Source organism: Amyelois transitella, chromosome 5 (genome assembly GCF_032362555.1).
Source record: "Amyelois transitella isolate CPQ chromosome 5, ilAmyTran1.1, whole genome shotgun sequence".
NCBI lineage: Eukaryota > Metazoa > Arthropoda > Insecta > Lepidoptera > Pyralidae > Amyelois > Amyelois transitella.
In genome coordinates, this window is record NC_083508.1 from 6,263,321 (window position 1) to 6,291,234 (window position 27,914).

The 27,914-nt window shown below is 37.7% G+C and overlaps 2 protein-coding genes across 2 annotated transcripts; one reads left to right on the plus strand and one right to left on the minus strand.

Moving 5' to 3' along the window:
• Positions 1 to 790: 790 nt before the first annotated feature.
• Positions 791 to 20,834, plus strand: LOC106131855 (splicing factor 3B subunit 1). The gene is made up of 21 exons (XM_013331087.2): positions 791 to 935; positions 1,088 to 1,353; positions 2,588 to 2,714; positions 3,149 to 3,228; positions 3,965 to 4,159; positions 4,260 to 4,452; positions 4,975 to 5,225; positions 8,614 to 8,803; positions 9,428 to 9,711; positions 10,597 to 10,800; positions 11,007 to 11,205; positions 11,400 to 11,558; positions 15,579 to 15,871; positions 16,212 to 16,370; positions 16,797 to 16,985; positions 17,242 to 17,424; positions 17,961 to 18,139; positions 18,431 to 18,676; positions 19,056 to 19,268; positions 19,449 to 19,665; positions 19,933 to 20,834. The coding sequence occupies exons 1-21, from the start codon at positions 908 to 910 to the stop codon at positions 20,089 to 20,091; spliced, it is 4,014 nt and encodes a 1,337-aa protein (XP_013186541.2). The 5' UTR covers positions 791 to 907; the 3' UTR covers positions 20,092 to 20,834.
• Positions 20,552 to 26,712, minus strand: LOC106131856 (tectonin beta-propeller repeat-containing protein). Its single transcript, XM_060954738.1, has 6 exons — positions 23,641 to 26,712; positions 23,359 to 23,555; positions 23,024 to 23,233; positions 22,457 to 22,543; positions 21,589 to 21,910; positions 20,552 to 21,436 (listed from the first exon to the last, which is right to left on the minus strand). The coding sequence occupies exons 1-6, from the start codon at positions 26,450 to 26,452 to the stop codon at positions 21,258 to 21,260; spliced, it is 3,807 nt and encodes a 1,268-aa protein (XP_060810721.1). The 5' UTR covers positions 26,453 to 26,712; the 3' UTR covers positions 20,552 to 21,257.
• Positions 26,713 to 27,914: the final 1,202 nt, after the last annotated feature.

Here is a 27,914-nt window from a genome sequence, read left to right on the forward strand (position 1 = left end):
AGCATTAGTTATTTTATTTAAAAAGTTAAGTAAAGTTCATTTTATTTGTAAACCTATTATTAAAAATACAACTAATATTATTTAATAATAAAAAGTAACTTTTCTAAATAACAGACTTAAAAGATTATTAATTATATAGATTATCAATAATTTATTATTTGTCAAAAAAACTGCGAAATGGTTTTCTGGGAAGATTATTTATATATTTGAACAAGTAATTGCCTAGTTACAACTTCATCACTTAAATTGTTATTTCAAATCATTTAATAATTCGTTTAACAAATAATAATTAAAATGAACTCAATTTAAATAAATAAATAATTAATAAATATATACGGGACAAATTACACAGATTGAGTAAGTTTGTCAAAAACTTTGTGACTTGTGTTACGAGATACTAACTCAACGATACTATATTTTATAATAAATACTTATATAGATAAACATCCAAGACCCAGGCCAATCAGAAAAAGTTCTTTTCCCTTCATGCCCTGGCCGGAATTTGAACCTGGGACCTCCGGTGTCACAGACAGTGCGTACTACCGCTGCGCCACAGAGGCCGTCAAATAAAGCTTAAACTAAAAATAAAAGTAAATTTAATAAGTTTATATATTTGGTATTTAGTACCCAGTTAAGATTCTTAAGTCTCAACTTTGACACACAGCCTTCACTTGCAGGACTCTTCTTTATGTTTTTAAAATTAAATAGTGACACGTACACACACATTGGCTGTATAATTTGAAGATCAATAATTCTGCGTAAAATGTCAATGTTATATTGTCAAGGGATTGTCAAAAATATTTCATGAAATGGACGCGTTTGCTATGTCGATTTGTAGAATTTATTGAAATAATCAATTTCAAGTATTTCGACGCTTTAAATTTGTTATTTCTATGATTTCAGTATAATGGATAAAATACCTAGGACACATGAAGGTAAGGACACGAGATATTTTTAAATGAAACGATAAAAATATGTTACCCGTAGCCATTTCATTTACCTAATTATTGTCATGCTTGATCATTTGGTTATCATCTATTTAATTTTCATGTTTCCAAACATTAACTGATATCATGTGTATTTTCAGCTATCGAAGCTCAAATTAGAGAAATACAATCTAAAAAGAATGAGTTACCAGAAAATGGCTCCAGTAAGGGTGTGCCACGAGAAACCTATTATGACAGTGATATATATGACAATGCTGGACAAGGGGGCAAGTCGAGGTACGATGGCTATGTGACTTCAATTGCTGCTAATGATGAAGTAGAAGATGAAGATGTAGAGAATGTACCTGTATCACAGAAAAGGGGAGGTTATACTGCACCAGCTTCTTTGCTCAATGATATTGCCCAGGTAAAATTAACTCTTTTTAATATTACACAATATAGTATGATTTATTAAATTAGCCAAATTATGTCTATACATGTTTTTAAAAATTGATTTTTAAAAACATATATACATAAATTAACTTTAAGCAAAGCCCTGCGGATTCGACTTGTGGCAATTTTCCTGAAAGAAGTAGTCTATATAATTCCTAAAGGTCTTAATATAATTCTATGTGTTCCAAATTTTATCAAAATTAGTTCAATGGTTTTTGAGTTTATTCATTACAAACATACAAAAATATTTATCTCTAAAGTGTTGTGATGTTCCCGGCACTAAAGTATAGGACTACTCCCACCCATATATTTGACAGCCTCTGTGGCGCAGTGGTAGTATGCTTGTCTGTGACACTGTATGTAGAATCCTGGTCAGGGCATGATGAGAAAAGAACTTTTTCTGATTGGCCTGGGTCTTTGATGATCTGTATAAGTATTTGTTGTAAAATATAGTATTGTTGAGTTAGTTTCTTGTAACACAAGTCTCCAACTTACTTCCCAGCTAACTTAATCTGTGTAATTTGTCCCGTATATATTTATTTATATTCTTAAACTTTACCTGGATATTTCCTCGACTCGATTCAACCTCACTCAAATGTTTTGGTATTATTCATTGGCTCTGCTCGACTTGAGGAATTTCCGTCACACTAGGTGAAAATAAAATTGATGTTTCCAAAAAATATATATTTTTTTGGAAACATCAACTTCATAACATCACTTCCATTGTTCATTTTTATTGTGTTTTTTTAGGATACCTATCAGATATTGAAACTTTGTGGATATATCTTTATGATAATGCTTCGAATATTGAATATTAAAAAAGACGACGAATCCATTGTATTATGTTGACCATGATTAATTTTGAAAAAAAATTAATTCTGATAGAGTGCCATAATTTATTTTGTTTTAGTTTCGATTGAGTTAAATTGATTATCTAAGGCATAACCACGCCGTTTTTTATAACTGGGCCATTAGTGTCGATGAAAAAGAAGCTAAAAATTGTTTTTCCACATGTACAACATGTGACCTACATGTACATGTGGAAAAATAATTTTCTAGAACTAAAACAATATTAATGTAGAACACGCATCATATTTGGTTTTGAGCTTACAAATGAGCATGATACGCCCCAAAACTGCAAACAGTTAGTAAGAAACTTAGTGATATTGTAGTGTTTTCAAAATAGTAACCATTACTTTTCCCCTCAGAGTGATAAAGATTATGATCCATTTGCTGATAAAAGAAGACCAACCATTGCAGACAGAGAAGATGAATACCGCCAGAAACGGCGTAGGATGATTATATCACCTGAACGTATGGACCCATTTGCTGAAGGTAAAATAATTTAAAATCAATTTGCATTCTCTAACTTCTGCAGCCCATTGGAAATAAGTTATCTTGTAGAAGAAAGTCAAAAACAATAATAGTGAAATGAAAAATTTGCTAGAATAACTAAATAATATGTTTATTTAATTACAATCTAGCCATATTTTATAGGAGTAATTTTACTTTAACTTACTTTTATAACATTATTTATCTAAGATTGTGTCCATTGGCACATTTCTTACTGTATCTTATTAATGGGAAGTCGCTTTGTTCATGTGTTCTGTAATCACACTTACTGTTTTGCACATCAAATCTTAATAAAAAACTCTTATGTGTTACTTTACTGTTGATATTCTTATTCTATAACATTGAAGTCACATGCACAAAGTAGTGATAAAAGTAGTAGTATTGTATGTGTAATAAATCAAATTATATTCTTCCAGGGGGCAAAACACCGGATGTTGGGTCTAGAACCTACACAGAAATTATGAAAGAACAGTATTTGCGAGCTGAGGAAACAGAAGTAAGTACTTTATCGTCACCTTAAAATTTCGTGAAAAAATTGCATCAATTATCAAAAAACTGCCTGTGATATCATAAAGATACACAAATCATATTATAAGCGAGTCTAAACGCCCCTTAAAAACTCTACCTAAATGTGATGTCACGCCCGAGTTAATACTCATACTGCCTAATGGCAGCTATCTTAATTATTGCATTAATGGATATGAAGTTTTAATTAAGTTTGTTTCATAATTTTTTATTCACTTAAGGCATGGTTTTTTTAATTTCATCAAAATCGTATATGAATATCGTGTTTTTAATTAATATAAAACATTAAATGGTTTAAAATTGAAACTTAAAATTCATGTAATGTATTCTATTACCTACGTATTAGTATTCTGTCTAGTTATTAACTAATATGTAATAACTAATCTCCCGGCAAACTTCAAACTTTGCGTTGCCAAATAAATTTTTTTTAATTATTTTTCACTAAGGTATATGAAAAATAGATGTTGGCCAATTCTCAGACCTACTCATTATGCTCACAAAATTTCATGAGAATCGGTCAAGCCGTATTGGAGGAGTACGGGAATGAACATTGTGACACGAGAATTTTATATATAAGATATTTTTTAAATAAATAAATAAATATTTCTGTTTTAAGACCTTGTCATCACCCTTGTTATAATTTAACTTCAATTTGACAAAGTATCAGAAAATAAATAGTTATTTTTATCCATATTTTGTATTTGTAGCTGAGGAAAAAGCTTTTGGAACGGGCGCGAGAAGGAACCCTGAAACCAGTGGCACAATCAAATGGTGAAGCCAATAAGGTGGCTCCGGCAAAACGTAAAGGAAGATGGGATCAAAGCTCAGAAGATACTCCTTCTGCTAAGAAACCTGTTTCGGCCACACCCAGCTCCCAAGCTACTCCATCTTGGGATACAGAGGTAAGGATATGCTTTTTCCAACATTTCAAACAGGAACAAAATCCGAGTACACGTAGAGATGAGAGAGAGTGAGAGTAATTATTATCGTTTGATTTGCTAGAGAGGCGCATGGGAAGAGACGCCGGGTGCGGGCGGGCGCGGCGGCGAGACGCCCGGCGCGACGCCGTCGGCGCGCGTGTGGGACGCCACGCCGGGCCACGCCACGCCGGGCCACGCCACGCCGGGCCGCGACACGCCCGCGCAGCACGCCTCCAGGCGCAACCGCTGGGACGAGACGCCCAAGACTGACCGCGGTGAGCTAATGTTGCTAGTGCTGCCCTCTTCTAAAGATTGCTTTAGTATTAGCTCACATTGACACTTTGATTCATCTGGATAACTGCTGCTAGGGGTGAAATGAGAAGGAGAAAATTAGATATTTCAATTCAAATATTGACATCTAAATTCATAACCATTTGTTCATTGCAATTAGTGATGTACTACGAAATTAAGATCGTCCTGTAATAATTTAGGAAATTTCGAAAATCAAGGCAATCACTAAATATCTGTCTGAATGTCCCTGGGCTTCCTGGCATTTTAGCATAAGACCACTCCATAGCTTTCTCATTGATGTCGTGAAATGCGACTACTGGAGAACTTTATAAATTTAGGATTCCTCTTTTAAGTGATAGGTTAGCAACCTGTCACTATTTAAATTCCAAATTCAATTCAATCAGTAAACCATACAGCTAAAAGACATGTTTATATGTATGAATTGTATGCCGCCGTTGTTAAGTGACCCACTTGTGCCATAACACTGACTAGCAAGACTGTTACAGAAACCCCCGGCCACAACAGCGGCTGGGCGGAGACTCCTCGCACCGACCGCGGCGTCGGCGTCGACACGATACAAGAGACGCCGACGCCGGGCACCAAGCGGCGGTCGCGCTGGGACGAGACCCCCGGCGCCACGCCCGCCGCCGCCACGCCCACGCCATCGCACGCCACTCCGTCGCACGCGACGCCATCGCACGCCACGCCATCGCACGCAACGCCAACGCCGCACACGCCCGTCTTCACACCGGGAGGAGTGAGTATTAGTTGTGTTTGAATCTTCTTTGTCGTTACCTTTTTCCACTCTTAGTGGGGTCGGCACAGTATGTAAGGTGTTCAACTAACATGTATTTTTAATTAATACACTAAACACAAGTTATGTATCACTTGGTTCTCTGTGATAGAACAAGAAGATGTAACAGGTTATTTCCATCTTCAGAAAATTCATTACAGCCTGGCAAATTTTTATTATTTTTTGTATGGCAGGGTTGCCATGCCAATTTCGGTTAGACAACCTAGGTGACGATGATATCATAAGTTTGGCTGTTGATTTCAAACTGTATGTCTATTTATTAAGCCAGTCGAACATGGCCTTTCAGTCTTTGCCGCCTGTTGGCTGTGCCTATTTAGTAAAAGATAAAGCATTGATTATTTGTATGTATGTTTATTTATTTACTACTTAGTATTTCGGTTAGAGCGTCGGTGGCCGAATCAGTAAGATGCCCGGTCTAAATGCATGATACGAAGAAATGCACAGGTTCGAATCCCACGTCAGTCTTATACCATGGCTATTTTCGAAGTTATGTGCAATAGAATACTGACCGAGGAAAAAAATCAAAGAAACCTGCATTCAGGTAACTGAATGTGATACTGTGATCGATTCAATACGGGTTAGGTTTACCTGCAAAGGTTGAGGAGGACAGATGAGAGTCTCCAGAGTGATGAGGATGCAACCGAGACTAAAACCATGATATATATATAAATAAATATAGGGTAAACCGTATAGCTATTGCCCACTTAAGGACTTCAAACACTTTGGCTTCAAATAATAAAAAAAGTATTACAAGTTTCAACCATTTATAATTTTTTTCTTATGTCTAAATAAGATCTCCATCAAAGTGTTAACGATTTTTAGTCAAAACTTACATGGCTTAGAAAATAAATAAACAAATTTAAAATTATCCAAAAATGTACAGTTATTGCCCATTGCTTACACTAATTGCCCACACCACAGCACAGTAATTGCCCAGTACCCTTAAATGATAAATTAGACTTTGAACTTTTGTCACTCCTTCTGATGTTCTTCAAAAATGCCTTCCACCAATCATCACCTGGCCTATTTAAAAAAAAACTAATTAGGGCGCGGGTTTTCTTCCAAAAACTTTTGCACGGAGTCTAAAATGTCTATTTCGAGGAAATCCTTTTCTAGCCGATATTTTTATCCAATCCTCCAAACAACTTTCTTCAGACATTAATAGGTATAGGTGACTAGCTGTGCCCGCAACTTCGTCCACGTGGAATAATTATTTTGGGCATTATTGAAGCCCTCAAGAATAAATATAGTAGCGGAGACTGGACCTCGGAACACAGTATTTTTCAGCAATTTGCCTTGTAGACAAATTGTTAGAAGCATCTTGAAGAGCCTCGATAGCTTTCTGTAAATTTTCTTTGCTATATTGCACTTTTGGTGTCTTTGGCATACTGTAAATAAAACAATAACAGCCAATAAGATGTTGTGCATAGCGATTGGCTACCCGCACCCACGAAATAATGTTAACAATATTTGCTACATTGTCAATATTATTGCGTATGTTTGGCAAAAATATTGACAATATTATTGCGCGTATGCAAGCCATTAAGCTAATAAATGTGACGGCAACATTACTGACTTAATCAAAAAATTGCCGATAATGATTGCCCTAGGAATGTGAAAAAAAAATCGATTATGGAAAAAATCGATTAAAAATCGATTTTTTTTAAATAAAAATCGATTTTTATACGCGATTTTTTTTAAATTAATAATCGATTAAAAATCGATTTTTATAATTATGTAATAAATGCACTCGGACATTACGTTTTTGTCTTCTGGCTTGGAGCCCGGAACGCAAATTGCCAAAGAATACTATCATAGCTCCATAATATTACATTAACGCCATCTGTGCATTCTTTCCGTGCTTTTAAAACAGTTTAGATGATTCATTTAATCAATCATTCTCTAGATGGAGTAAGTCGATGAACAGTATTTTACCGACATTCGGTTAATATGTTATTCATTATTCGTTGCTGAAAGTTCCTTTTGTTAAACTTGATTGTTATAAACTTTAATTGGTGTTGATTAATTTGATTATATAAGAACTTACTGTTTCTGTTGTTTATTTTTAATGAATATATCTATTGATATAATGTATATGGCGTTTATTTTGACATTAATTGAAAAATTAGGAAAAAATCTATCAATATAATAAAATCGATTATTTTTTTAAGAAAAATCGATTATTCAGTAATCGATTTTTCATACTTAAAAAATAAATCGATTACATAAAAATCGATTTTTTTTCAGCAATATCACATCCCTAGATTGCCCTGGGCAATAACTATAGAAATTAACCATGGCAATCACTAAAATTATGGTGGGCAATAACTAAAAATATGCCGAAATACGTACAGCGATTGCCCACCGTTAAAAAACCGTTGAATCTAGTCTGATTTCAAATATTCTCATTAAAAACATAACATAACACTTATGATTTCGTCATAACCATACACCAATAATGAAATATGAAATAAAATTAAAAAAAAAATGAACCTCTAAGCAAGTAATTCCTTAAGAAAATTGCTAAAAAGCTTACCTGTTTGAGTTACACGTTCACCCGTCTTGACAAAATATACCATTAATGTTTTTTTTTCTTCAGTGTTAACACTTATCAATTTTAAAATCTACTATAAATTGACCATAGAGTAACCTAGTAAATTATATTCGAAACAAGTGGGAACACAACCTTTGATTCAGATTTTTTTTCTAAAAACGGGCAATCACTGCCTGTGGGCAATCACTCTCTGGTTTACCCTATATATATATATATATATATATGGGACAAATTACACAGATTGAGTTAGCCTCGAAGTAAGTTTGACACTTGTGTTACGAGATACTAACTCAACGATACTATATTTTATAATAAATACTTATATAGATAAACATCCAAGACCCAGGCCAATCAGAAAAAGTTCTTTTCTCATCATGCCCTGGCCGGGATTCGAACCCGGGACCCCCGGTGTCACAGGCAAGCGTACTACCGCTGCGCCACAGAGGCCGTCAAAGAAGAAAATAGTATCTTGTTTCACTGTTGGGGTACTGCTCAGATTCGAACGGCTTAACATCTAAATGAAGTATTATTTTTTAAACTTAAATTTAAAAGCAGAGGGTTTTTTTTTTCAAATGGTATTGATGTTACTTCATGGACGCCATGGGATTATATTTCTTAAAGATGCCACCAAGAAACCCTCGTGTTGTAAACCACTACCTACCAATTACCTTGAATGAATGATGAATGGAATCTAACATAGATTCCATTCATCATTCATTCAACTTGACAGCATGATTTCATGGATCATGAAAATAAATGTTGTAATTATCTTTTCAGTCAACTCCTGTGGGAGTGAAAGCTATGGCAATGGCCACACCCACGCCCGGTCACGTGGCCGCCATGACTCCCGAGCAGCTTCAAGCGTACCGCTGGGAGAAAGAAATAGACGAGCGAAACCGTCCCTACACCGACGAAGAATTGGATGCCATGTTCCCAGCTGGGTACAAGGTTTTGCCCCCACCGGCCGGTATGTATCAATTTGATTTGAATATTTAATTGTTCAAACTTTTTATTTCTCTATTATTCTTCGTAAAATATAGGATTGATTTAATTCAACATAAAAATAAGAGACAATAAAATAGTTTTTTAAGCAATTTTATTACAGAAATATCCTACATTTTACACGATGTTATCATAGAAATGTGGATGAACATCTAGTCATTAATTAACACTTTAGTTTCAGGACACATGTATCAAACAAAGTGATCGCCACGTGGATATCAAACGTCGTAATCGAGTTTCGCGATACATGTGTTGTCTTATTTGAAACCGAACAACTATTAAATTACTCAATTTTTCTTTCAGATGAATGATGACAATAAGGCTTTACGGCGTCATGCCTCGTCTACAGATTAAGCTTTTAATCGGTTGCTGAGTTGTCATTTTAAGTTATAGTTTGGCCGACGAAAGATGTTCGCCCGAATAGTCATTTGAATATATTTACGTAATTGAAATCAAAACCTCTAATCGAGTGATAAATGTTGCGATATAATATCATCGATCGAAAGACTTGGGAGCGATCTCTCGTCGGTCGCACTACCACCGCGTTCCGTGTGCCGTGGCGTGTCTCACGTGTGCCGTTGTTGGGCAGGTTACGTGCCGATCCGCACGCCGGCGCGCAAGCTGACGGCGACGCCGACCCCGCTGGGCGGTACCCCAATCGGCTTTTTCATGCAGACGGAGGAGGCGGGCGGCTCGGCGGCGGCGGCGGCCAGGCTGCTCGACCCCCAGCCCAAGGGCGCGCAGCAGCTGCCGTTCATGAAGCCGGAGGACGCGCAGTACTTCGACAAGCTGCTCATAGATGTGGACGAGGACGCGCTTTCGCCTGAGGAACTTAAGGAGAGGAAGATTATGAAGCTGCTGCTCAAGATTAAGGTCAGTATTGGCACATATAAAACGTCTTTTCCTTATTGACTATGCTCGACCCCCCAGCCTTAAGGCGCACAGCAACTGTTCTTCACGAAGCCAGAGGACGGCGTGAGTGTCAACCGATGGTGACAGCACGCCACAGCTTACTGCGTGCCCTATATTTCGTGAGTTGAGACGTTTAGTTGAATGAATTTTGTGATGTGAAAGAAGATGTAGTTACAGGAATAGAAAAGGGTATGTTAAGATGGTTCGGTCATGTGGAGAGGATGAATGAAAGAAGGTTGACTAAGCAGATAAACAAGGAGAGTGTGGAGGGAAAGGTCGGAGTGGGAAGACCTAGACCAACGTATCTTGATCAAATTAAGGACGTCCTGGTAAAGGGTCAGGTCAAAAGTACCCGAAACCGCTGAGCTTGCATGAAGAGAGTTATGAATTCCCGTATATATTTATATTATATCTTATATCTATAATTCCCGTATATATTTATATTTATAATGTGGATGAAGCGAAGGAAGTATGCAGAGATCGTGGCAAGTGGAAAGAGGTAGTCTCTGCCTACCCCTTCGGGAAAGAGGCGTGATTTTATGTATGTATGAGACATTTAGGTATAAAATAACTTCAACCTTTATTAGGACTAGTTTTACCGTATAGCCGCTGAGGACAGCGAGCTGGTGAGCACTCAAGTAGAACAAAAGCGGACGCGCGCGCGCTTACTTAGGTCCCCGGACGGTAAAGAGGGCGGCGCAGGAGGCCACAGCGGCACGACGTCACACGAGTTGAATACAAATAGATAGACCAAACGCTTTCTTCAGCTGAAATGATATTCTTCATTACAGAATTTTTGCAAGTTACTCTTGTTTTAGTGACGATAAAGATATTTATTATTTACAGAATGGAACCCCGCCAATGTGCAAAGCTGCCTTACGCCAGATCACTGACAAAGCGCGCGAGTTCGGAGCGGGTCCGCTGTTCAACCAGATATTGCCGCTGCTCATGAGCCCTACACTCGAGGACCAAGAACGACATTTGCTGGTTAAAGTCATCGACAGGATCTTGTATAAACTTGACGACTTGGTCCGACCTTATGTGCACAAAGTGAGTATTGATTATTGTGTTGGCGGTATTTTTGATACCATAGTATTGTAATAGATGCGCGCTCTGCACACATGGATCTGTATATGTTCCTTTATATTTTTGACTTATTAAGTTGATCATATCTGTGTATCTAGACCGCAAATATCACTTGATAAAATAATAAACAGAACCAACCATTCGAAATCTATATATTCAAAATATTTCAGATTTTGGTGGTGATCGAACCGCTTCTAATCGACGAAGACTACTACGCTCGCGTCGAAGGCAGGGAGATAATCTCGAACTTGGCGAAGGCGGCCGGGCTGGCCACTATGATCTCAACCATGCGGCCCGATATCGACAATATCGACGAGTACGTGCGCAACACCACCGCTAGAGCGTTCGCTGTTGTGGCTTCGGCTTTAGGTAACTATATGCCATATTTTTTATAGTTAGGTTTGGTTAAGTTTTGATACTTGTTATTACACTAGTTTTATTATGCAATATACATTTACTTAGAATTTAAGTGGTGATGAAGTTGATATACAGACGAAAGCGCAAGATTTGTTTATACGCTTTCGCTTATGTACACATGAGATAACGCTTGTTTGAATTTTCAGGTATTCCATCGCTTCTGCCTTTCTTGAAGGCTGTTTGTCGCTCAAAGAAGTCTTGGCAAGCGCGACACACCGGTATCAAAATCGTGCAACAGATTGCCATTTTGATGGGATGTGCTATATTGCCTCATCTCAAATCACTTGTGGAAATTATTGAGCACGGTAAGTTGCATTGCTTATATATACATACATACATACATAAAATCACGCCTCTTTCCCGGAGGGGTAGGCAGAGACTACCTCTTTCCACTTGCCACGATCTCTGCATACTTCTTTTGCTTCGTCCACATTCATAACTCTCTTCATACAAGCTCGGCGGTTTCGGGTACTTTTGACCTGACCCTTTACCAGGACTTCCTTAATTTGATCAAGATACGTTCGTCTAGGTCTTCCCACTCCGACCTTTCCCTCCACACTCTCCTTGTATATCTGCTTAGTCAACCTGCTTTCATTCATCCTCTCCACATGACCGAACCATCTTAACATACCCTTTTCTATTCCTGTAACTACATCTTCTTTCACATCACAACATTCCCTTATCACGCTGTTCCTTATCCTGTCACTCAATTTCACACCCATCATACTCCTTAACGCTCTCATTTCCACTGCATTTATTCTGCTTTCATGCTTCTTTTGCCATACCCAACTTTCACTCCCATACATTAATGTCGGGACCAACACGCCCCTGTGCACAGCCAGTCGAGCCTTTTTGGATAGTTTCTGACTGCTCATAAAGGCATGCAAAGCTCCATTCACCATGTTCCCCGCGTTCACTCTCCTTTCAATATCACTATCATACTTGCCATCTGATGTAAACTTTGATCCTAGATATACAAACTCTTTCACTTGCTCCACTTTTTCTCCTCCAATCAAAATATTACATGCTGTCATTTCTTTCTCCATTTCAAAAACCAGTGTTTTAGTTTTACTTACGTTCACTTTCATTCCTTTCTCTTTTAAAGCTTCATGCATACAGTTTACCATCTCCTGTAACTCCTCCGCTGATGACGCCAGTATAACCTGATCGTCGGCATAGAGCAGACATTTGACGAGTAACTCATTCATCCTTAATCCACTTTTAGACTCTTTCAAATCTGTCAAACAGCTATCCATAAATAGGTTGAACAGCCACGGTGACGCAACACATCCTTGCCTAACGCCTTTCTCAATCTTAAACCACTCAGTGTGCGCTCCGTTTATCCTGACACAAGCACTCGAATCCTCATATAAGGATTTCAGTGCTCGTATTAAGAGACTGCTCACCCCATGCATAGAAAGTGCTGACCACAATTCATTCCTCTCAACTCTGTCATAGGCCTTTTCCAGATCTACGAATGTGCAATAGACTTTTTGACTCTTGGCCAAAAACTTTTCGGCTATGCACCGCAAGGAAAAGACCTGATCAGTACATCCCATTCCCTTTCGAAATCCCGCTTGAGCATCCCATATTTTGTCATCAGTTTCATTCCTGACTCTATTAATCAATACCTTAGCATACAATTTGCCGACGACGCTAAGCAGGCTTATACCACGATAATTTTTGCAGTCCAGCTGTGACCCTTTTCCTTTGTAAAGTGGCACGATAACAGCCTTACACCAATCTTTTGGTACTCGGCCGCTTCTCCAACACAAATTGAAAAGGCAGTACAACTGACTAGCTACTACGCCTTTTCCTGCTTTAAGCATCTCGACCGACACTCTATCACACCCAGCAGCCTTTCCCGCTTTCATACTCTTAAGTGCTTCCACAATTTCGAACATTTCAATTTCGCCTTCCATCTCATTCTCTTTTTCTTCGCTATAGCAGAAATCTTTCTTATTTCCTTCCTTTTTTTCAAATAAACTTTCAAAATAGTCCTTCCATATCTTTAGTACACATTCTTCTCCTTTCACAACGCTACCATCCTGGCATCTGATCCTAGTCAGCTCTCTGGTTATAGTATTTCCTCGGGCTGACCTTACGGATTTCCAGAATACTTTCAGATTTGACTGAAAGTCTTCTGATAGCCTTTTATCAAAATCCTCTTTATACTCTTCTTTCTTTCTAATCACAGCTTTCTTAACCAAATCTTTCATTTTCTTATATTCCTTACGTGCTTCATTCACATCTTCATCTATAACCTCTTGCATTCTTAAGTTAGCTTTTGCTGCTAACAAATCCAGCCATGCTTTCTTCTTTAATCGCACAAGTTCTTGCACATCTTTACTCATCCACGCATTTTTGTGATTTTTTCCTTTCCTTCTTCTACTTACACCACACACTTCAACAGCTACTTTCACAATTCTTTCTTTAAATTCCTTCCATCCATCTTCAATATCGCTCATTTCCTCTAAATCTTCAAATTCATCCTTCAGTCTATTAATATACTTCTTACCTACATCCATATCTTGCAAATTTTCTACTTTTACTCTTTCCAAAGCGCTGGTTTGCTCCCTTACCCTGTGCCGCCAGCGATTGAAGATACCCCTTATCCGGGATATCACCAGTAAATGGTCCGAGTCAATGCCAGCACCGCGATATGCACGGGTATCCAGCACTTTGTTCTTCAATCTTTCATCTACAATCACAAAGTCTATCATACTTTTTAAAATACCTTCCACTCTTGTGTAGGTGTGGATCTCTTTATGTTGAAACATTGAGTTCGACACAAAAAGATCCCACTCTAGACAAATTTCTAATACACTTCTTCCATTATCATTCACCTTTTCGTCACCAAACGCACCAAGCACCTTTTCATATCCATCACGCTTTACACCCACCCATCCATTAAAATCACCTAACATAATAATCTTCTCATTTGGCTTGGTAACTTTCAATACTTCTCTTACACTATTCCAGAACTCCTCGTTTTCGCTTTTTGCTGATGTTGTACCCCTCGAACCCACATCCCAAGGTGCATAAACACCTAGAACGAAGATCCGAGTGATTCCAACTTTCAGCCTAATCCATAGAAGACGAGGGCTGACACACTCATACTCATTCACGCACTCAGCCATTCGTGCAGAAAGAATTAGAATTATGACGGCCTCTGTGGCGCAGCGGTAGTGCGCTTGTCTGTGACACCGGAGGTCTCGGGTTCGAATCCCGGCCAGGGCATGATGAGGAACGAACTTTCTCTGATTGGCCTGGGTCTTGGATGTTTATCTATATAAGTATTTATTATAAAAATATAGTATCGTTGAGTTAGTATCTTGTAACACAAGTGTCAAACTTACTACGAGGCTAACTCAATCTGTGTAATTCGTCCCGTATATATTTATTTATTTATTATTTATTTATTAGACCGACCCCTTGACAGCCTCGGCTGGTACTGGAAATTCCAGACCAATACGCCGTGTAAGGGCCGTGCTGCGTCGCGTCGCATCCTTTCCGCTTCGTTTCATTCACGCACAACACATCCAAACGTCTTTCATCCATCATCTGGCATACTTCCTCAATCTTATCCTTCATTCCTCCTCTTACATTCATCGTCGCAAAGCGGCTTTCAGCAGACCGCATACCGCTCCCGCCGGGAACGAGACGTGATGGGGTGCGGACACCATCGCCGCCATTTATATGCTTTTTAAGGTTCATAATGCGATTCCCACGAGACGCTAGGGAAAAATTTTGTCCGCCCCAGCAGAGCCCCGCATGCCAGGGTAAGGCTAGCCATTACCTGGGGGTCGCCCAACCCCATGGCGGAAGTGGCACGCTCGAGACTAGGCTCGCCCCTAGCCATGCATCCATCGGCGCGGCAGACCTTAGATTGGCAGGGATTTACATTAAAGAGGAATCCCAAGTCTATCCCTTAGTCGGCTCTTACGACATCCGTGGGAAAGAGATGGAGTGGTCCTATTCTTTTGTAATGGTGCCGGGAACCACACGGCGGCGGCGGCATTGCTTATATATGCATTATTATATATTTGCTTTTCAACCTTAATATGTCAAATACACACATTTTGAAAAGTTTTAATTTCGCCCACGGGCCGGATTTTTTGTGGGCGAAATATGCCTTAATTGAATGTGCCATAACATTCAGTATTATGCAGATTATATTTATATAATATAATTCTTAGCTTTTCAACAAAACAAGTAATGATGAGATGACTTTGTTGCAAATTTTATTTAAATACTGTGTTTATTATAATTCAAGGGGTTTCTAGATAACTTTCATTCATATATATTATTTTTATGAAACCCAGGACTGGTCGACGAGCAGCAAAAAGTGCGCACCATCACGGCTTTAGCGAGCGCAGCCCTGGCCGAGGCCGCCACTCCGTACGGCATCGAATCATTCGACTCCGTGCTCAAGCCCCTCTGGAAAGGTATCCGCACCCACCGAGGAAAAGGTCTGGCTGCGTTCCTCAAGGCCATTGGTTACCTCATACCGCTCATGGACGCCGAATACGCCAATTATTATACTCGGGAAGTGATGCTTATCCTCATCCGTGAGTTTCAGTCGCCCGATGAGGAAATGAAGAAGATTGTGTTGAAGGTTGGTTTGCACTTATTTTATTCTCTTCTTTAATATATTTATTATACGAATCTTAGATGAGCAACTTAGAGATAATATTGGCGCCCCAAATTCTGGGCACTAAATGTGTGTGTGTGTGTGTTCACATATAAATGAGGTATCCCGTCACAGAAGTCAAATGGAAGACCATGTAATTATTTGACCTTCTCTATAGATTGATCATATGTGATTTCTGGGTCTTGCGAAACTCATAAATGCTATAAAAGCCCTTCCCTTGATTTTCTTTTACAATCTGCGTGGGTAGTAAAGCTTTGTCTGTATATATTTATTCATCCATAAATTTAATGTCAAAATGTTTTAGGTAGTAAAACAGTGCTGTGGCACGGACGGTGTGGAGCCGCAGTACATAATGGACGAGATCTTGCCGCACTTCTTCAAACATTTCTGGAATCATCGCATGGCCCTGGACAGGCGGAACTACCGCCAACTCGTTGACACCACTGTGGAAATCGCTAACAAAGTGAGTACATGATATCATATTTTGTATTTTCTAGGTAAAAGAACATTGAATTAATATATTATTTAATCCTAATTTTTGTTACTGCTATAAGGCCATCCCCTCAGAGAACATGAGCGATTTAGATGACTTGATTTGGTAGAGAAGATTGCTGTTTTCCAGAATGATTTAGAATCATGTACCTTGTAACACTTATTTTTCTCATTTTATTTTGGTACTTAAACAAGAGCATTATATATTTTGTTAGTCACAAAGGAGCTTCTTTTGACAGATGTCGAAATAAAAGAATTAAAAATAAAAATATACATACATACATATGTATGTAAAATTAGATCTATATACTTGCCCCCACCTATAGTCTCTTATTTCTGAAGTAAATACAAACAATGCGGACTTACTTTATGGTTACATTTTTCATTAATGTTTTAGGTCGGTGCATCAGAAATAATAAACAGAATTGTTGACGATTTGAAAGACGACAATGAACAGTACAGAAAGATGGTGATGGAATCCATAGAGAAAATTCTTGCCAATTTGGGCGCGGCCGATATCGACTCAAAACTCGAGGAAGCCTTAATCGACGGCATTTTATATGCCTTCCAAGAACAAACCACAGAGGTAAGTTTATTTAAACAAACCTTACCGTATATAATGCATTGTAGAATATTAAATTTCAGCTCTAAGAATTATTTAATTCCTATAAACCTGGGTCATATGATTATATGGTTATGTGGTAGGCAACTAGGTAATTATTTTTAGTAGAATATACATCAAATCCAATAATATCAAATCCTTGTTTGTTGAATATTCAAAGATGTGTCTTTAGTTTAAATTATCTAAAAATAAATATTTATATGTTAATCTCTTCATTCAGGACGTGGTAATGCTAAACGGTTTCGGCACGATAGTGAACCAGCTGGGCAAGCGCGTGAAGCCTTACCTGCCGCAGATCTGCGGTATAATTCTGTGGCGCATGAACAACAAGTCCGCCAAAGTGAGGCAGCAGGCCGCCGACCTTATATCGAGAATCGCTGTCGTCATGAAGACGTGTCAGGAGGTAAGTGCATTTTAATCATACAAATCGAAACAATGCTGTGTGGTTTCCGGCACTTTAAAATAAAAACCATTCCATATCTTTTGCATGGATGTCGTAAAAGGCGAGTACGGGATAGCTTATAAACTAAGGACTCCTCTGGGAAGCCGATAGGCTAGCAACCTGACACTATTTGAATCTGAATTCCATCATTTAGTCAAACAGCTAAATGTGGCCTTTCAGTCTTTTCAAGACTATTGGGTCTGCCTTCCCTGCAAGGGATGTGGACGTGATTATACATATATGTATTTATGTGTGTCAATGTCGAAATAAAACAATAGACCTGTGGATAGTCTAGGAGATCATTAAGAAAGTGTCTCGAAATTTTAACGGAAGAGGTAAATCCATCACTTTCTTGTCAATGTCAGAAAATTCAACATACAGCTGAACGTGGTCATTCAGTTTTGAAAGGACTTTTAGCTTTGTCTAAGTACTATAAACATAAATGATCACGCCTTTATCCCGGTAAGGGATAGTAACTCATATTTTTTATGTTACAGGAAAAATTAATGGGACATCTTGGTGTCGTCCTTTACGAATACTTGGGTGAAGAGTACCCTGAAGTGTTGGGATCTATATTGGGAGCTCTCAAAGCAATCGTCAACGTCATTGGTATGACTAAAATGACACCGCCCATCAAAGATCTTCTCCCGAGACTTACACCAATTTTGAAGAACAGGTACGGCAAAGATTTATTTCGTGCTCTCACATGATATATATTTCGAGATGTATTCATTCACATATAAATATGTATTATCATTTGCATTAATTTAACCCATTAAAATGTGTATAATGGCGATCCATGCCCCAAAAATATTAATTTATTAGTATTTAAAATTGTTTCTTTTTTGAACGAGATTCCACAAAAACATTTGAACCAGCATGTGATTGTTATATTTTTAAAGTACCAAATCGGAAGAGACGCTCTTAGTTTTTCTTAGTTATAAATAATGGCATATCTTTTTTTCAGACACGAAAAAGTACAAGAGAATTGCATAGATTTGGTTGGTCGTATCGCCGATCGTGGGCCCGAGTTTGTGTCTGCTAGGGAATGGATGAGAATATGCTTCGAGTTGTTGGAACTCCTGAAGGCTCACAAAAAAGCAATTAGAAGAGCGACAGTCAATACATTCGGTTACATTGCAAAAGCTATCGGTCCACATGACGTATTAGCAACCCTGCTAAATAACTTGAAAGTACAGGAACGACAGAACAGGTATGTCATTCATATATATGAGAAAACTAGCTTTTGCTTGCGACTTCGTCCGCGTGGTTTCTTTTTGTTTTCAATAAACAGTAGCCTTTGTTCGTCCTTAAGGTTGACTTTTTATTTCTGTACAATATTTTAATCAAAATCGGTTTAGTGGTTTAAGAGTGAAAGCGTAACAGACACACAGCTGTCTGTCTCAGTTACTTTCGAGTTTATAATATTAGTAGGATTATAAAAGGTAGTGTTGTAGAAGAGTAGTACAGACAAAATAATTTTATTTTGATAAATTAATATGTACTGTATTTGAATAGAAAAGGGGAAGCATTTATTGCCTGTAGTGGGAAATTTGAGTTGTAATATTAATTTTCCTTTTTCTTGTTAACAGAGTATGTACTACTGTCGCGATTGCCATTGTGGCGGAGACATGTTCGCCATTCACAGTATTGCCCGCTTTGATGAACGAGTATAGAGTCCCCGAGTTGAACGTGCAAAATGGAGTTCTGAAGTCATTGTCTTTCTTGTTCGAGTATATTGGAGAAATGGGCAAAGACTATATTTATGCTGTTTGCCCATTATTAGAAGACGCTCTTATGGACAGGTATTTATTAAAGTAAAAGATTCAACTATAATGAGATGTTGCCTTTTTTTAATAATTCTTGTCAGGAATTATGTTTGATAGGTACTGTTACATAGGTGGTTTCTGAAAATTCCAGTACACATTGACTTAACTTTAATGACAGGAAAGGCTCTTATGTTATTGTTGTTCTGCTAATTACAGAGATTTGGTGCATCGTCAAACTGCGTGTGCAGCGATAAAACACATGGCACTCGGCGTTTATGGATTTGGGTGCGAGGACGCCCTCATCCATTTGCTGAATCACGTTTGGCCGAACATTTTTGAGACCTCACCTCATCTTGTTCAGGCGTTCATGGACGCTGTGGAAGGAATGCGAGTTGCACTCGGACCTATCAAAATACTTCAATATGCATTACAGGTTGGTAGTACATACATGGCTTTTCATTATTAAGTTTAAATGAAGGGTCACTTTTTATATTAAAGGGTATTTAAACAAGCAGGGCCTTGAAGATAAATAGCGACGGTGTCCTAGCAGTGAGTATTTTGGTAAAGTGGAAAAATTCGTAAAATAGTCTAGACTGGTGTTGGACCGCATCTGTTTTTGGATTAGTTCAGACAAATATCGTATATAATGTTATGTTACTATTTTATTTGCTTGTTTTTAATTTTGCAATGTTGGTTTTAGGGACTCTTTCATCCAGCGAGAAAGGTTCGCGACGTTTATTGGAAAATCTACAACACACTGTACATCGGAGGACAGGACGCTTTGGTCGCCGGATATCCAAGAATACAAAACGATCCCAATAATCATTTCCAGAGATACGAGTTAGACTACATATTGTAACACTAGAATTACTTCACGTTAAGCTTAAAGTAGTTATTAGTTTGATTTGTCTTAAAAGTAAAAATGAATAATTATAGACTTATTTGAATTATAAGACTCTGGAGTGGCATTTTGTAAGAATCTAATGACTATAAATTAACATGCAATATTTTCTTTGCTAATAGTCGGTAATAACAGCAGATCAATATAACGTGAGGTGTGTTCGTGCCTCTAGATGAAGTAATTTTCGTTGAATTTATAATTAATTTTCCAGGCGATAAATAGAATTTGTTTCTATAGTTCGTGTTTTTTCGCACTTGGTAATGTGATTCTTTACATACCCTCGTTAAATTTTCTGTCGGCTGAAAAAAGCACATTTACAACCATGGAACATACCATCCATTATAGTATACATATTTACGATTCCACTGCATAGTTTTTAATCTCCTTTGAGTTTCGTTGAAATAAAAATATTTTGATAAATTTTGTTCCCATTTTTCCCAAGAAGTGAATCTTATCATGTATTTGATTTCTTTTTACATGCATTCATTTCCTATAAATTTTTCATTTGGCTCATTAAAAAAATGGAAATAATCCACAGTGGTTATTCAAGACAATTTTGTGAAATTAAACTACGACTATAAAGATATTGCAAGTTAATGAGGGATATAGTCGAATCTTTTATTTTGTTCTGTGTCGACTACACGAAAAAATGTAAAACACTTGAGAGATTCTTAATAAAGAAAGACCTGAAGGTGTAATAATACTTTGTTTTATTTACTTTACAAGCAAAAGCAGTTGTTTACACACAATTATCAGTAATGACTAGAACAACTGAATTTTATGCTAATTTAATAGAATTTTATAAAGGAATTACTATAAAATAATGTCTTTTAGGTGCCGACGCCAATTAACATATTAAATTAATTCAAATTATATCAAAATTGCATTAAACTTCAATCTTTGGAAATAAAATCTTTATGGTCATTAAAATCCCATTGTATGAGGGATTATGAGCTATAGGAATTCAATTTACGCTTAAATTAATTAAGTAGTATCTACATAAAGCTAAAGAAATGTAAAATGAGTATAAAAATAAAATGGAAGTTAAATATCACGAATATACTCAGCAGCTAATATCACCACTGGGAGATCATACATAGACGACAGACATTGCTCATAAATGGTTAAGGTGGGCTGCCCCTGGCGGTGACGTGCACCACGGGCCCGGAGAGCACGCGTTGCCAGGTCGAGCCGGTCGCGTTCTCCGTCGTCACGCCTAGTCTCCTATACAGCGCGCCTTCAACACTTATGGCCCAAACCTCATTTCCCATTGCAGACACATTTTTGAAGAATAAATCACAATCTGAAAAGAAATTGGTTGTGAAATTCTCTCACATACTAGGGCTTTGAAATTAGTTTTTAACATTTTTTTGCCATAAATAGGCATCATTTTATGTATGTATGTATATTTGTCATGTACATGGCAACAAATCAGGTATTGATTTATTGGTTTACCTGATAAATATTTCCATTGCTTTCCGTTCTTATTATCCTCCGAAATGTCTGATCTTATAACAATAGCACCATTTGATAACAGAACCCAAGCAGCATGTTGATTTAGGGATACTGATTTTGCTCCTACAGATGACTTGTGACTGATGGGGTAGGTATTTTTCGGAGACTCAATTAGCTTCCAATTAGATCCCCCTGGCGATTCTTTAGAAATACCCTCTCGGTAATAGAGCTCGCCTTTTCTTCCCACGGCCCAAACAATTTGATTGCATGTACTTATTGCAATCAACATCTGAGGATTATTTATATTTTCCCAGTGAAGGCCCTAAAATAAACACAAAAAACATTTCCTTATAAACAGTGCCGTGTGGTTCCCGGCACAAATAGAAAAAGAACAGGACCACTCATCTTTTGATGAGTAAGGGATAGGCTATATACAGATTTGAATGAGGCTATATTTTAATCTCAATTCTATCATTAAGCCAAACAGCTGAGCGTGGCCTATCAGTCTTTTCAAGACGATTGACTGTCTACCCCGCAAGGTATATAGCCAAACAGCTGAGCGTGGCCTATCAGCCTTTTCAAGACGATTGACTGTCTACCCCGCAAGGTATATAGACGTGATTATATGTATGTATGCATTATATAGATACATAAATTGCGAATGCCGCTACCAAGTTATCATCTTTTTTGTGTAGTTTTACTAACTAAAAACTATGTATGAAAGTTATTTACACTCTTCACGTTCTTTACAATTCCTAATCACAATATATCTTGGAATTTAAACGACTATCATCAGTGCAACGCAAATCCCTGTATAGTAATGGGTCACGTTTTTAAATTTTAGGTCCAGATCCCTAAAAATACATACCGATGGAGTTGAAGTAGTCACCCCAGTACGATAAATTGCGTCGCCAGCTAGGGTCACACCCCAAACCACAACATCGTCATTGTTGCTCTGAAACATAATATATTTTTATCTATATGTATGTATGTACAGTTTTTTTGGATAAATTAATTTAAACCAGGGCATGATGAGAAACAAACTTTTTTGGGTCCTGAATGTATATGTATTAATTAAAATCCCGCACCTTCGTCCACGTGATTTCTTTTTTCGCGATAAAAAAAATTCTTCCTTAGGATCAACTCTATCTCTGTAGGTACCAAATTTAATTGAAATCGGTTCAGTAGTTTAGGCGTGTAAACGTAAGAGACAAAGTTATTTATCTATTTATAATGTAGGGATAAGGATGAAGATACATTAATCTACCTATATAAAAGTTGCCTTATCATCCACCACCTCCGTTTATGCCCCATTTTACAATAAAAAAAAATAACATAATGTAAGTAGTGTGATGTGGTGAGCTTATAGGAGGTACAATACATACATTTTTCGTTGTCATTGTCGTTAAACTTGTAAAATCATTACGTTACTTACCCATAATGATATATCCAGTAAGGCGGTACTTCCCACTCGGAGCCAAGGTCCCTCTGTGATTACTTGTGCCTTTCTATACCATCTTCGCCGCCGAACACAATCTGTAAAAATCTTTTTTCCATGGTACGGAGCTGGGAAATCCGTAGCATATTGCCATCCATCATTATCTACTCCTCCAGGGGTATTGTAGTCAATCATCCACTCGGATACCTAAATAACGAAAAAGTTTCGTCAAAAATAATGATGTGATGGCGATACCCTATTAACCTGTTCTCACAAAGCCCGCCGGTTAGATCTTGTAAAAAAACAGTTAAGTCAACAGAATAAAGATATACCCAGTGCCAGTGACGATTAATAAGTTTGGTATGTTCCCGAGTCCTCTTTTGTTTGCCAGTAATATCACTCCACATATATCTATCAGTAGGGAGACCAGTTGAAGTGTAACCAGAAATTGGATTCCACCTCTGGTTTTCATATACACAATAAGTTTGGGTGTCTGTCATGGAGTTTATGCCCTCATTTCCATTCAACCCTGAAATTATTTAAAATTTAAAAAAAAAAAAATATACTCAAATATTAAATAATGTTTCTGATATGTAAAGACAGACCAATTTTACCTTTTAACATACCACCACCCCATCCTCCTGTATATAACCAAACACGATGATCATGAGATATTCCCCACACTACACCATTCTGACAAGTTTCCACCTTGCGGAGATACCCACCAATCATACGCCAAACCATTTCATCTGATCCTATAATAACACTTGTTGAAGAGAACTCCATACTATATAGTTTTACTGATCCTTGTATTTCAATTGCAGTAATACTTTCTGGGCTCAATCTGTGCTCATAAGTACAAAATGTACTATCATTCACAATTATTTTAAAAGTTTGTGCACTACACTTTACTATAATCAAAAACTCTTGTCCCCGTGAAAATGGCAATGGATGTCGCTCTTCGACTCCCCAACTACCAGATGTTTTTGTATTGCAAACCACAGCACTTTCATCAAACCTGATATCAAAATGGAGAGGAATTTCGGTAACTTCAGTTTCAATTCTGTGTCTTTGTCTTTTAACTTCTGGACCTTGAAGATTAATGTGAAATCTTTTAATATCATCATTAAGGCAACCAGTTACTTTCAGAGTGCTTCCAGGGGCGAAATTGTTATTCAAATTTATGGTATAACCTGGTAAAATATTTTTACCAAACACTTGAAATTCTTTGGTATAAATACCATTTTTCTCACTGTTAAGTTTTGTTGGCAAAGGATCCCAACTAAGAATATCACCAGAACTTGCTACTGACCACACTGAACTTGCAGATGGTTTCCCTGATAGTCCATTAATTTCTGATATTATACGTACTAAAACACTTAGCCACTCTTCTTGTTCCATTTCAGATATAAACTGTATTTTTATGATATTTTTGCTATTCCTTGGCACTGATAATATAATTCTTGGACATCCAGGTTCTGATAAAGTAAATACAGAGTTGACTTCTCTCAAATTAAGTATAAATTGGATAGTGCCATCAGGCTGAAATACTGACAAAGTTCCAGTATTTTCTGAAGCATGCCAATACAGTGATAAGATGCAGTCTTCTAAATTATTACTCGAACCGACTAGCCTTGCTTCACAGCTGCGTGTCCAGCCCTTTTCTTCAATAGCAATTCCATAGTTAGTTAGATCTATGTTTTGATAATTATTTCGATTTTTCAGAGAATTTAGAATATGAAGCCGCCAAGTGGCACTTAAGTCTGAATTATGTGCATTATGTGAATCTGCAAACCAGTGAGGTACTTGTACTGTATCCACAGAACAAGCTCCGGCGTCAACAAAAGACCAGGTTGTGTCACATGTCCCCCATGCAGTTTGGCTAACTTCTTCATCAAAATACATACCAGAATCTAAATCAAATACACTGCTATCACTGTCTGGTTGAGCTTCCATACCAACAACTGATCCAACACTACGTACTGGACTCCAAGCACGGGGATTTTTCAAAGTTGTCTCATAACTTTTACCTGTTAAGTCTATTTGTTCAATATTAGTATTTCCCTTTGACCGTATCTCTTTTGGAGGTTTAATGGGCAAAGTGTGCTCAATAGGAGCTGAATGGGATTCCTCCCATGAATTTTGCAAATGAATATTAGTCTTAAGTTCTGGAATTGTTTCATTTAACATACTAAGACTGTGATGTTTTGCATTTGAAGATGATGAAATAACACTAGCTGAACTAGATGTACGACTTAGTTGCATATTAGCTTGAACCATTCTCCATCGTTTTCCAGTAAGTTCAGCTGGAGTAATACCACCTCGCCAATATATACATTTGTCAGTTTCCCCAATAGCAAAAACTTGGTCATTTATTCCAACTGACACATGCACCATGTTTCCTGTGATTTCGAGCCATCCTGTACCCATTGCGGCAGTTTCAGAATTACCTGCTGCATTGCCCTCAATACCTTTTCTGAACCATACCCTTGCATCTGAACTAGTGGCCCAAACAACATTATATCCAACAGATATAACAGATAGTTTTGTTTCCACTGGAGATTTTACTTCCAACCAAGCTTCTCCTGTTGGGCAGTCTTTAGTTACTCCTTTTCTAACAATTGCTCTACCAGTCCACAGCAGAGCCCAAACAAGGCCTTGCGGTCCCACTGATATTTGTTTAATATCACAGTTTGGTGGAATGCTTATATTAATCCATTTTAATCCTTCTGGAGACGTTGTACTTACACCTGACCTAAACATTACTCTTCCATGTGCAGTAATTGACCACACAGCTAAAGTGCCAGGAGCTGCATATGGGATCTGATTTCCTCCAATACTTACATCTATAAAAGGTTCTTGAGTGGGATCTTTGTGCAAAGGAGCTATGGCACACCAGGAGTTCATTGCACTAAATTTTCTATAGCGTATCCACTTTCTTCTTCTTACACATGATTTCCACTGCTTCACAGCACCAAATTGAGCAGGAAAATCAACTGCATAGCTCCATCCATCATGATCTAATGGCTGTCCATCTAGTGTGAGTTCAAGTTGCCAATCTCCTTCCCATTGCCAAGCCATGGATGGAAGCCTAATATGATCTATTGACCGGTCTTTGGTGCCATCTTGGGAAGAAAAATGGTATCTGTCAGTTGGTAGCAATCTCCCACTAAAACCTTCCAATGGTAACCACCTTTCATTTTCATAAGACTCTTCTTTCACTCGAATCGGAATTTCTAATCCATGAACATGTAGATATATCTGTCTATCACCACCAACAGCCCACAAATAATGTGGTACAGCAGACAAAGTCTTGAACTCCAAACCAAGATACATAAATTCTCTCCAACAGGATCCGGTGGTCGATAGGGCGTAGACTTTGCCTTCGTTGTTAATAGAAAACAATAATGAACTACTTCCTGACATTCTGGGTAAATTTATACTTTAAACTTAGGTTTAACTTATATACATTGTAATCAACGTTGATGGATATTAGAAGGGGTAATTGTACGAAAGCTTCATCCTATTATTTTAAAATATTAAAATTAAACACTGATTGAATTTTTGAGAATGGAAACTTTCATTAGCTATAATAAATAAACATTATTAGCACTTCGGAAAAAGTTCTCAAGAGGTGAGTGAACATTGATTGTCCAACTCCAAACACTCTGTAATGCCTGGCGCAATTCTACGGAAAAAAAAACGATTGTGTGAAACAAATACGAATTTTTAAGGCAGTTATGTTCAAAAGAATCTTCATTAATTCATATTCTCAGGGGATCCGGTGGCTTTCGAAATTTGTCGGATTATTCTGAGCTGCCATCTTAGAGCCACCATGCTGGCATTTAAAGCATTGATATTTCTCAATTTCTCATTGACCATGACGCTCGTTTGGTTGTTGTTGTACATAGTTTGATTTGAAATATCTGAGCTTATTTTCCAAGCAATTTGCATATTTTTCTAAAATTACTAGTGTCCGACCGAAGGTCTATTTTTGGCCGAAGCCGAAGCCGAAGCCGATTAATCGGCTATCGCCACAACCTTCGGCCGAAGCCGAAGCCGAAGGTTTATATTCTCTCAGCACTCAGTAATTAATTTTGTTCAATATTGTCTACAAGCTACAATTAATGTTAAAATTATTTCAAAACCTCAATATTGAAGGTTTATATATTGACTGTCTCAAATAGAAGTTGATATATCATAGAGATGGTTGGTTTAGAGATAAATAAAAGTAACCAGAGAGCTGACTAGGATCAGATGCCAGGATGGTAGCGTTGTGAAAGGAGAAGAATGTGTGCTAAAGATAACGAAAGACTATTTTGAGAGTTTATTTTAAAAAAATGAAAAAAATAAGAAAGAGTTCTGCTATAGCGAAGAAAAAGAGAATGAGATGGAAGGCGAAATTGAAATGTTCGAAATTGTGGAAGCACTTAAGAGTATGAAAGCGGGTAAGGCTGCTGGGTATGATAGAGTGTCGGTCGAGATGCTAAAAGCAGGAAAAGGCGTCGTAGCTAGACAGTTGCCTTTTCAATTTGTGTTGGAGAAGCGGCCGAGTATCAAAAGATTGGTGTAAGGCGGTTATCGTGCCACTTTATAAAGGAAAAGGGTCACAACTGGACTGCAAAAATTATCGTGGTATAAGCCTGCTTAGCGTTGTCGGCAAATTGTATGCTAAGGTATTGATTAATAGAGTCAGGAATGCAACTGATGACAAAATATGGGATGCTCAAGCGGGATTTCGAAAGGGAATGGGATGTACTGATCAGGTCTTTTCTTTGCGGTGCATAGCCGAAAAGTTTTTGGCCAAGAGTCAAAAAGTCTACTGCACGTTTGTGGATTTGGAAAAGGCCTATGACAGAGTTGAGAGGATTGAATTGTGGTCAGCACT

Bases quoted from the DNA above. Each gene is read 5' to 3' on its own strand.
- LOC106131855 (XM_013331087.2), top strand. From the start codon at position 908: ATGGATAAAATACCTAGGACACATGAAG. The intron at 10,801-11,006 runs GTGAGTATTGAT...AAAATATTTCAG, and splicing joins TCCGACCTTATGTGCACAAA to ATTTTGGTGGTGATCGAACC. The intron at 18,140-18,430 runs GTACGGCAAAGA...TCTTTTTTTCAG, and splicing joins ACACCAATTTTGAAGAACAG to ACACGAAAAAGTACAAGAGA.
- LOC106131856 (XM_060954738.1), bottom strand. From the start codon at position 26,452: ATGTCAGGAAGTAGTTCATTATTGTTTTCTATTAACAACGAAGGCAAA. The intron at 23,234-23,358 runs GTATATCTTTAT...TTCGTTATTTAG, and splicing joins TTAATCGTCACTGGCACTGG to GTATCCGAGTGGATGATTGA. The intron at 21,437-21,588 runs GTAAACCAATAA...ATTTCTTTTCAG, and splicing joins GCAATGGAAATATTTATCAG to ATTGTGATTTATTCTTCAAA.